Below are 12,032 nucleotides of genomic sequence, written 5' to 3' on the forward strand. Positions count from 1 at the left end.
TTTGTGAACGTTTGTTCTCACCCTTTATTCTGAGGCTATATACTACTCAGTGATGATGTATTATTCATTTTATATATATTTGATTCAATCTGCTAATATTTTATTAAGGTTTTTTAATTTATGTTCATGAGGGATATTGGAATATTGTTCTCTTGTAGTGTATTTCTCGATTTTATTGTCTGAATAATGTTGGTTTCTTAATGCGTTGGGAAGTTTTTCTTTCTATTCTTTATTCTAGAACAGGATACAAAGAATTAGTATTATTTCTTCCTTAAATGTTTGATTTATTTCACCAGTGCAGATATCTGAGCTATTTTTTATTAGACGGTTTTAAAATGTTCAATGTGTTTAGTTGTTATAGGACTGTTTCACTTACTTATTCCTTATTGAGTGAGTTTGGTAGTTTGTATCTTTCAGTGAATGTTCCCATTTGTTAGATTTATGTTGAATTTTTGTTTTTAGAGTTTCCATTTTATTTATTTATTTTTTACCTTTTTCTATCTCTCTGCTAAGTTCTTATTATCCCCAAATTGTCCTTTAAGTGTCTATAGGTGTAACAGTGGTATCTTCTCTTTCCTTCAGACACTGATGAACTTGTGTATTCCTCCCTCTTTGTGTCTCTCTGTCTCGCAGTCTTGCTCATTATTTTTGGTTATTGTGTTTGATTTGACTTGCAGTTGCTCCTCATTGTCTGGCTTCTTAAGATAAAGGCTTATATCATTGACTTGAGAGATTTTTGTCTTTCCTCCTATAATCATTTCATTATATAAATCTCCTTCCCAAGTACTGTTTTAGTCACGTCCACAAATCTTAGTATGTTGTATTTTCATTTTTATTCAGTTCAAAATGTTTTTTCATTTCCCTTGTGACTTCTTCTTTGATTCATGGTTTATTTATAATACTATTGTTTAATTTCCAAATGTTTGAGGATTTCCAAGATACCTTTGTTATTTACTTTTAGTTCAATTCTTAATTAAAATGGTAAGTGCTGATCACCTGTTCAATGTGAAACATGCTAGATCACACACACACACTCTCGCTCTCTCTCTCTCTCTCTTTCTCTCTCCCCCTCTCTCTCCTTCACAAAGTACTTGAAGTTATAGACGAATAAAGAACGGTGACTCAGAAGGTTTCATAGAAGAAATGACAGACTTGGGATTTTAGTGTAAATTTGGCTCATTAGACAACATGGATGTTCTATACAGAGGAAATAGAATGAAGCAGAACACATTTGAGGAGAAACAAATCCTTTGTGAAGCTGATCTGTAGAACAGAGCAGTATTAGGAAATGATACTGGAAAGAAACCAGATGTTCTAAGAAGGAGGAAAGCTGAACTTAGAGATCTTTCTAAAGGGATTAGACTTCAAACTGTTATTGCAAGGAGCCCTTAATGCATTTTAAACAGAGGAATGCAGAATCAGCTTTTCAAAGGGTATCACTGGCAGGAGTGCAAAGGACAGAACGAAGGGGAGGGAAAGATGCAGTCCAGGGATGTCAATTAAAAGGCCATCAAAATCACTTGGGAGAGAGGTGATGCATGCCTAAACTAACACATTGGTGCTGAGGACTATGAGGAGAAAGCCAAAGTAAGTTATGTTTATGAATTATAATTGGTAAGCATTGGAGACAGTTGAATATGAGGAGTATGAAATGTAGAAGTATGTTCTACAAGTTGCTGGCTTGGGACAGGATACCGTGATACACTGAGATAGGGAAGAAGCAATAAAGTACAGGATTGGGGACAGAGATTATGAGTAATATTTTGGAGACATTGCATCTGTAGCATGCTTTGGAACATTCCTGTTAGGAATGTTAACATTTTGTTTTAAGTTTTACATGATACAAATAATTTCAAAAAAGAATTGAAGGAATGTGTGTCATCTAGTTTGCATATGGAAACATGGATCTTGCCCTAAAGAGAGTAATCTAAAATAGACACACACATAAAAAGATAAAATTAAATAGACATACAGGTTTTGGAGTTATACGTTTATAAGAAGCAGATAAAACCATAAGAAGGAAGATAGGATTGGTCTATAAAGGCTATAAAGTGACAATATAAAGATTTTGATAATGACATTCATGATCTAGTTGAAGAGAAAAAAGATTTCAAAGACATGGAAAAAAACTACAGAAAGAGTTTTTGAAGTCAATGAAAGGGATAGAGAGAAAATAGTCAACAGTTACAAATGCTGAGATGGCATAAAAAATGATAGAGCCCAAAATGAGATTAGTTAGCTAATTAATAGGTCTTTACTAGTTTTTGACTGAAGTAGGCTGAAATGAAAACATATTGAAATACTAAAATATTTATTGACTTTTGTTTCACCATGACAAGACAACTTAATTTTTATCTCTCTAGCCACTTCTAATCACACCAGGTTTTAAAAATATATAGTTACCAGTCAACAGGTACATACAAAGTTAAATCAGTTAAACTGAAATCAGTCCCCCCCATTCCCCCTACACACACAATAGACACTTACTAAAGACAATTATGTGGCAATATTGATAAGCCAGGAATATAAAAACATTGTAGAAGAGAATACTGACATAGCCTCACAAATGCACTTCATGATGAACAAGACCTAGTTGTTATGGATACAGGAAGCATTAGCTGATTGCTTTTCATTGAGCTTAGAGTGAGAAATGAAATGATTAAAATCTTATCAATCATCCTATCTTAACTATGGTACCCTCCTAAACTCTTTGATCATCAGTCCAGCAAGCCATGATCTACTCTCTTTCCCTCTCTCTCCCTCTCTCTGTCCCTCCCCACTCCCCCGTTGGTCCCCTTCCCACTCTTCTTCCTTCTCTCCCCACTTTAGACTCTCAAAACATTCCCCAACATATATAGGCATGTATTTTTCTATTCTTCATTCATATCTTGTAAACTTCTTGAGCAAATCAGCTTTAGCATTTCTTTCCTTTTTTCTTAATATGATAAAGTACCCAGTGTAGTACCTGATACCTGATACTTAGTAAATGACCAATGAATATCGTGTAAGTACTTTAAATTCGTTAAACATATTTTTGAGACCCTAAATCATGTGTCTGTCTGTATTTATTATTTAGTTAACATGTGTAGACATTTTATAAATGCTGAAGGATAGATATAAAGCTGAATAAAACATGGGACACCTAGGTGGCTCAGTTGGTTAAGCTTATGACTCTTGATTTCAGCTCAGGCCATGCTTTCAGGACTGTGAGACAAGCCCTGCACATTGGGCTGTGCATTCACCAGAGAGCCTGCTTGAAATGCTCTCCTTCCCCCTCTGCCCCTCCCCACCTGCTACCTCTCACTCACTCTGTCTCAAATAAATAAAATCTTAAAAAAAAAAAAGAGGTGACTAAAACAGTCCCAGCTCTTGATAGCTGAAAACATAGTAGAGTAAAATTGACATTTAGCCATATTACTTCATTTAGCCCAGCTAATTAAATATATAAATAGAAAGATATTTAGATAGACAGTTTGATAGAACATATAGACAGGTTTACAGATTATTTCAAAATATATAATTACCAATGTGTAATAGAACTAATTATATGAGGACAGCATTAAATCAGATGTATCTTATGGATGTAAGCATGCTAGCCAAAAGGAATAGAAGAGATGGCCTCTATTCTAGTAAAGGAGCCTGATTTATTTGAGAAATGTGCAAAATGCTATAGTAGTGTATGTTTTCAAACATATGCAGCATTACAGAGGCTAGACTTAGACTAGTGCTTATAAGGACTTAGACTGGTGCTTAGACTAGCAGTTATTAAGTAAACATTTTCATATCATGAAATTCATTATGTTATTATTGTCTTGTATAAGGGTGTCTTGTAGAAACTAAGGTAAAAGAAAACTAATTTAACAAAACAAAGTTAAACTTTTTTTTTTTAAGATCATATACTCCAGAAAAAAAAAAAAAAAAAAAAAAAAGACTTTTGGAAGAATGGTAGGGTCAAGGAATTTTTTATTGTGGATATCTTTTTTGAAGTACCTCAGAAGATAAGATGTTTTAGAAGTAGACAGTATACATCATAAAGCCTATGCTAAGCTGACTTGGAGTCTCATGTTGAAGTTGTTTTTCTCATCTCATCTTTTCTTTTTTTCATAGAATTATGGGTTTGTTGGAACTATCTAGTAGAATATGTGTTCTCAATGAGGAATAAAACCTCCAGGGGATGAAAATTGGTGCATGGGGTTGGACAAAAAATCTTTTACTCTTTATTATATTTAAATCAGAGATATTCATCCAGTTCCCAAACAGATATACACTATATCTGTGGAATTAAAATTTTACAAGGAGGTTGGTGACTTAAAGGTCTAAAAATGCTTGTTAAGAAGAAAATGATAATTGTTTAAAAAGGTGGAGAAACAGTTTGAGTACATTTCTAGTAGAAAAGAGAAATCCATAAAAATTTATACAAGGGAAATAATCTATTATTTTATAAATATCTTAAGTTACACACGATTTCTACCAGTCATCATCAAAATGTAATGAAACTTTGGACAAAAGTAAATGATAAGAACCAAATGTCATCCAAAGCAATTGAGCATTACTATTATGTGATTATATAAACTATCAATAATCAGTGTTCTAATTTTTAGAAATTCAGGATCATTTGTTGTAGCCCTCTTGAAATTTTTTTAATGGTTTTTGAAAGACAATAGATAAGCTTAGGGGCACATGGGTGGCTCAGTCATTTGAGGGCTGGACTCTTGATTTCAGCTCAAGTCATGATCTGAGGGTCCTAGAATTGAGCCTCAGATAGGACTCTGTGCTTAGCAGCGAGTCTGCTTGAGAATTCTCTCTCTCCCTTTCCCTCTGCCCCTCCCTTCACTCACTCTGTCTCCAGCTCTGTCTCTAAAATAAATAATATGGCTTAAAAAATAAGTTTATATACTTTATGTAAAACATTAAAATATCACAAGTAAATGAACTTATTTAACTTTTTGTCAATTTTTAAAATTTTAATTAAAGAAGAATCAGCTCTGTCTTTACATTTGGCTGGACAGTCAAATACCACACAATGGCTGCCTCAGAAAGACACATCAGTAATGGTTGGAAAAGAGAGTGACTGTCTCATAGCAGCACATATTTGCCAAGAATCAGAACATTGCTCTCTGTTGTATGAAAATTTTAAGAAAACCTGCGGGAGGGAATCAGAACAATGCAAGACCCTCGATGGAGGCTACCTGTGTGCTGCATTAAGAGAAAGCCTGAAAGAAACGATATTGTGGAACTGTCATTGCAACGACCCTTCAAAAGCAGAGTGCACTGAAATTTGGAAAAGTTTGTTTGAAGACATTTGTATACAGGATGCTCAGATGAATCAAGTTTCAGCTTTCAGTGACAACTATGAAGATGGATTCAAACAGGACTTTTTTTCAGGTTGGTATTCTAAAGAAGAACTTAGGAACGTATATTAATTAAAGAATGTTTAACTTCTGATCCCTGCTTTGTCATTTCTGCCTGTTTCTCTTAGAAAATTAAAAATAAAAAATGAATGCCATGACTTTGTCCAAAATGGATTATTAAGAGGCAAGCAAGGCAAATGCTAAAAGGTTTTAGCATAATGTTAATTGTATTCACTCATTCATTCATTTAGAAAATACTTATGAGACATTTAAATGTGCTAGGTATTATACAGCACGATTAAAAAAAACAAAACACAATAACAAAACAAACACCTGGCCTTCATTCAAGAAGCTTGCTGTTTGTTAGGAGATTTCAAAAATTAAAGAAATAGATAAATTGCGGTTACATGCTCTTATTTATTTATTTAATAGATCTTTCTTTTGAGTCCCTACCATGTCTTAGCCCATGTGCTCAGACCTGGAGGAAAAGCAAACGAAACAAACAACTTGTTGCTCTCTAGGAGTTTACACTCTACATTGAGGAGTGTCTTGAATCATTTTCCCAGGCAACAGACTCTGAGACAGAGGTTTGCACACAAAAGATGTGTTTGAGCTGAGGGTTTAGGAACAGAAGCTAGAAGGAACTAAAGAAAACAGGATTAGGTGGAGGGAGAAGCTGAAATACAGAGTAGCTGCCTCAAGCAATATAGTTTATTCCACAGGAAGTTTGGGCATGGAATGAACATTGACAAAAGGGACCTGATCCTTGCCCCACTCCTCTGGGCTAGTCCTTCTGGATGAGCTGTTCCCTGGGAAAATCTGTCACCTTATCTGTGGCAACTTTCTTCAAATGATGGCAATGCCTAGAAAGGAACTGGTTTGTGTCATCACCCAACCAAACTTTCTGCAGTCGAGGAAATGAAAGCCTGGGGGGTGTCTTAGTACTGGGCCACAGAATCCAGTATGGGGACAAAGAGAAAATTAGAAGGATTAATGACATAAGATGGATTTTTTTTTAAAGATTTTATTTATTTATTTGAGAGAGAGAGAGAGAGCATGAGAAAGGGTCAGAGGAAGAAGCAGACTCCCTGCTGAGCAGAAAGCCTGATGCGGGTCTCCATTCCAGGACTCCAGGATCATGACCTGAGCTGAAGGCAATCGTTTAACCAGCTGAGCCACCCAGGCACGCATAAGATGGATATTTTAAACAACATGAGTGCTAAGGAGAAAACTGAAGCAGAGGGGGAAAAAGAGGTCTGAGTGGGTGATTTGTAATTTTAAGAGGATAGCCAGGAAGTTGCATTCTTAAGTTGCTGTTTGAGCAAAGACTAAAAGAGGTAAGGGAATGAACCTTATGGATATTTGGGAAAAGAGCAGTTAAGGCAGGAGAAATGGGGAGTTAAAGGCCTTCAACTGGACCTGTGTCTGGAGGTTTGAGGAAGAGCTAAGGGGAGACACATAGGTAGAAGAAAGAATATGGGAGTGTGGGAGGTAAGATCAGAAATAAAACAAGGACAAGATCAGGTAGGACTTTCTAGGTCATTGGCTCTTTCCCTCAGGGATACAGAAAATTTCTGAAGAGTTTTCATTAAGAGATTGTCATGATCTGGTTCCTATTTTTAAAAGAATAATCCTGATTTTTTTTTAATTGATCATTGACTGGAAGACAAGCAAAGGCTCAAGTAGGAAGACCAGTTAGGAAGCGTTTATAATGACAGAAAAATTGATAGATGATGGACTGCTGTGAGAAGTTGTCAGTTCTGGATATAGTTTGCTAGTAGCAAACCATGTGAGGATGGAAGGGAAAAAAAAAAAAAAAGGAAATGGAGGCTGAGTTCAAGGTTTTTGTCCTGACTTACTAGAAGGATACGGCTGCCATTATTTTCATTAATTACTACAAGAGCAACCATAGGAGGAAGAAGCTTCAGTAAGGGACAGAGAAGTCAGAGGTCAGTTTGGGACATGTTAAGTCAAAAATGATATAAAATACCCAAGTAAATATATCAAATTTAGCAGCCCCACATATGGAATTGTTGTCTAAATTCTGTGTATGACACAACAAAATGGGATCTGTAGAATAGGTGTAAGTCTAAGGGGGGTGGTTATTCACTTATAGATGATAAATAAGCCCATGGCCTAGATGAGGTCAACAGAGAAATGCATGCTATCTTGGGCCAATGTGGTAGCAAATTGAGAAAATAACAGATTCTGGACCCAGTTGGGGGTAAAAAAGAATTTTCTTGTGCTTATACCTTCTTTTTATGGGCAGCAGATGGGCAGGCAGGGAGGCTGTGCAGGCAGCTCAATGAAGGACAAATTGAATCATGAAATCATAACAGAAGTCACTATCCTAATAGTCAATGGCAACAATTCAATTTTATTTTAAAATGCAAATCTGATCATACTATTTCCCCTATCACTTTATGCACATGTCTATTCACACTCCTTATATTTTGTTTGGATTTTTTTTTTATTAGATCTCTGTATTCTGTGCCAGTCTGTAGATGCTCGAGGACAGGGACTACATATCTGTGTAGTCTGACACTGGGTACATGGTAGGGACTCAGCCAATGCTTCTTGAATGAAAGATTTGGAAGTAGCTGACCAGAGAGTTCCCTTCCATCAACACAATTCTCTAGTTCTGTGATTATAATTCCTAGAGATTCTAAGAGACTAAGATAATCAGAGGTGCAAATCATCCTTAAATTGTATTTCAATTTAATTAAGACTCTACTAGGAAGGATTTTTTTTTTAATTCAGACAATATTGCTGCTGTAATTTCTCCCCAGATTCTTTGTTTACTTCAGTACACATGGTCTGATTGTCAGCATTTGTTTAAATCTTCAAGTAACTAAATCCTCAGAGCAGGGCTGTTTAACTCACTTGATATTTGGGGGTGTGTGGGGGGGTGTTTTTCTTTAACTAATTTTGTGTATCAAGGGTTAAATAAGTGTTACATGAGCTCAAATAGATTATTTCCTGATTATTCATTTAAAAATTAACCCACAGGGGCGCCTGGGTGGCTCAGTGGGTTAAAGCCTCTGCCTTCGGCTCGGGTCGTGATCCCAGTGTCCTGGGATAGAGCCCAGCATCAGGCTCCCTGCTCAGCGGGGAGCCTGCTTCCCCCATCTCTCTCTGCCTGCCTCTCTGCCTACTTGTGATCTCTGTCTGTCAAATAAATAAATACAATCTTTTAAAAAATAAAACAAAATAAAAATGTAACCCACATTCTTCTATTAAATTTAAAAATTGTTCACTAGTGAATTAGTCTATTTTCTTTCTAGGTAACATGGAAGAGGATAATCAATCCAAGTGGAATCTAACTACTCTTCCCTATCAGGGTAATATTTATACATTGTATTTTTTATCTACACTGTAAATACTAGACAGTATAATTTAAAACATAGTTACTAGCTTTCTTAAAGATATGCCAATATGAAATGAATCCTGCGGTTTTTTACTAGTCTAATATTGCAACAAAATTACTGTATTTCTTCCAGTCATGTATCTAAGTAGCTGTTTCACCTATCCATCCTCTGTTTACAATTATGCTGAGGAATACATTATAATTAAAACCAAAGACTAGATCTTGGTTAAATTTCACAGGTATTTTGATCACATAAGTTAATTGTTTGAGGCTGTTTTTGTGTGTATATGTTTGAGGGGGGGTTGTGGAGGCACTCACATGTAGTTGTGTTTTCCAGAATATGAACATCTTTATGTGCTAGAATAAATACATAACTCTGTGGAGCCTTTAGTCAAGATTTTTGCCCAAAATAAAAGGTGCAGCAGAACAAAAATCATTTTGATTTGAGCCCATGAACTCACCATAAGCTATAGACCTCAAATGCAATATCTGAGGATTTATTGTTTGTGTTTGAGAAACTTGGACTCAAGATTTTTTTTTCCACTCAGTTTTAGCCCTACACACTCCCCATGGTTTCTAGATCACAATATGTACCCAGTATAAATGAAAGATGATTCAAATAGTCCACTGCTAATTTATACTAACTCTTGGGGGAGGGCTGCGGAGAAAGTAACGTTGGCCCCAAGTAGCACATTGGTACATCATTGCGTTTTGCTCATAGACTTCTCAGTGTTTTGCAGATTCTGTATGTACAGATTTGTGTTTACTTTTCCATGACCCGGACATATCCTTGCTTTCAGGAATCAAAGGAATCCAGTCCTGTTTGGAAGTGGCAGAGGCGTGTGTAGGGGATATGGTCTGTAACACACAGTTGGCCCCTTACCTTAAAGCTTGCTCAGCAAATGGAAATCTGTGTGATGTGAAACACTGCCAAGCAGCCATACGGTTCTTCTATCAGAATATGCCTTTTAACATTGCCCAGATGTTGGCTTTTTGTGACTGTGCTCAATCTGATATCCCTTGTCAGCAGTCCAAAGAAGCTCTTCACAGCAAGCCATGTGCAGTGAACATAGTTCCACCCCCTACTTGCCTCGATGTAATTCACAGCTGCCGAAATGATGAATTATGCAGGTGAGTAAAAACACGCATATCTTACTTTCTTATTTCGGCACCTTATTTGTTACAGTCCAGTCCTAACACTTGATCTCATTACATTAGCTGGAGTTCCCACCCTCATCCAACATGATGTAAACAAAGCCAGACGACTTGTATTTTTCAATCTGGGGTACATGTGTAGTGTCCTTTTTGAAATTCAAATGCAGAACATGTTTTTGGAATAAGTGAATTCAGTGTGTCAGGATCTGGTAGCCATGAAATAGTATTATTAAAATTATACACCCAAGTGAGACTAATGAATTAGTAAATAGACCTGCCTGGCATGTCAGTTTAATTTGGTCTTTAGTATGATGACTCAAGGTCGTTAAATGTCATAAAGTTTTGACATGGCACCTCTTCAAACCTCAAAATGAATCTTTCTCTCTTAGGCTGGAGATCCAAGAGGAGAAGATAGCTTGACTCCAGTTTGGACATCCCCAGCACATATGTATGCTATGATGTCAGAAATGTACCCATTCTCCTCTTCCCAACCTCACACTCTTGATTTTCAAGGGGAGTAATGACAGTCATTTATTTGTTTATTTAAATAAATAATTATCGAGCACCTACTACTATTCAGGCATCAGTGCACACAAGGGCAAAATGCTGGTCTTGGTGGGGGGTACTTATATTCTAGTAGGGGGAGAAGGATAATAAGTAAGTCAAAAGGTATAGTGTAAGGTAATGAGTGTTGTAGAGATTAACAGGCAAAGGGAGAGGACAGAATGAGTGCCTCTGTGAATGGGCAGAAAGAGCTGCAGTGCGAACAGTGAGGTCCCAGTAGGGAGCATTTTACCAGATTTGAAGATGTGGGAAAGTGAGCCTCTCTCAGTAAGCTTCTGAAAAAAGAGATACCAAACAGATCAACCAGTGTTGAGGAAAAAATACAACATGTTCAAAAAGCAATGAACATGGGGGAGAGCAGTAGGAGATGCAGTTAGACGTTAAACTGGAATGGTAGGGCAGGCAAGCTTAGATCACATAGGGCTTAGGGGGACACTAAGGACTTGGATTTTGCTCCCAGGGAAAGGGAGGGGTTCTGGAGGATGTTGAGCAGAAGTATGAATGAACTGGTTGACTTTTTAAAACTTCTACTCTTGCTGCTAGTTGAGACTAGACGGAACCTTTGCAGGTAATTACTCTTGGGAGCCATAAATCTAATTCAACACTGACTTTTTCTTTCCCTCACTACAGTCTTCATTAACACATTTCCTTGTATATTCAAGATGAATTTATCTTTTGTGTGGTAAGAAATTCACAGTGAAGTGGGCCTCTTTGGATGAATAAGAAAATGCAGCAAAGAATGAGAGTACTGAATAAATCTGATGAATCAAAATGATTTGTAACATTGATGTTACCAGGTCAAGTAACTTTATTTAAACAACCAACATTAAATTATATAATTCAATAGATGGATTCATCTTTTGCTTCTCTTCAAAAAAAAACTTCATATCAGTTTTCCCAGTGTCTTGAATCTGGGACTATTTAATTTCATTTAAATAAATAAAACTCCATAAATAGCAAAATCACTTGAAGATCAAAATAAACATTTAATGTGGAAGAGTAGTCTAGTGTGTGATAGCTCAGAGCAAGAAGGATCACATTTGTCACATTTGCATTTTTTTCTGAATTTCACAGCTAATTTTCTGAATGAAATAACTTCGAAGAGTAGATAAGTCACACGACTTAACTATAGCAAAACACATATTTAAAAATGAGTAAATGACTCCTAGGTACAAACTACTCTCTATCTACTCATAAATGATAAACCATACTGTCAACACTTAGATTTACATAATATTTTCCATAAAACCTTTAACTGCATTAAATTGTTCTTCTGGCTCAAAACTTTTGTAGGAATTTCTTAAATATAAACTTTAATAGGCACTGATTATTTTTCCCATTACATTAAAAAACTGATTCCTTTAAAGTTACTTAAAATATGAAATTATTACAAATAATATTTCTGGATAAGTGGAGTAGCACCATGTGGACAAGTAAGCTCATAATAAATGCCTATATACTCAAAGGTTTTCATGATTGTTTGACAGTGATCTGTTCAAGAAAGGGTAAGAAGTAATTTTAGGTGATAAATATTAAGTAGGCAGATTAATATCCTTGGTTACACTGAGAATATCTTCTTTCTGTGAAAGTTTTAA

The 12,032-nt window shown here is 36.0% G+C and overlaps 1 protein-coding gene across 1 annotated transcript in view; it reads left to right on the top strand.

The window, feature by feature from the left end:
• GFRAL (GDNF family receptor alpha like) overlaps nt 1-12,032 on the top strand; it is a 54,749-nt gene that overhangs the window by 8,781 nt on the left and 33,936 nt on the right. The window contains 2 exon segments of the mRNA XM_032338363.1: nt 8,636-8,692; nt 9,519-9,849. Coding sequence (XP_032194254.1) covers nt 8,636-8,692; nt 9,519-9,849 — 388 coding nt within the window.

The sequence above is a fragment of the Mustela erminea genome, chromosome 4, assembly GCF_009829155.1.
Source record: "Mustela erminea isolate mMusErm1 chromosome 4, mMusErm1.Pri, whole genome shotgun sequence".
NCBI lineage: Eukaryota > Metazoa > Chordata > Mammalia > Carnivora > Mustelidae > Mustela > Mustela erminea.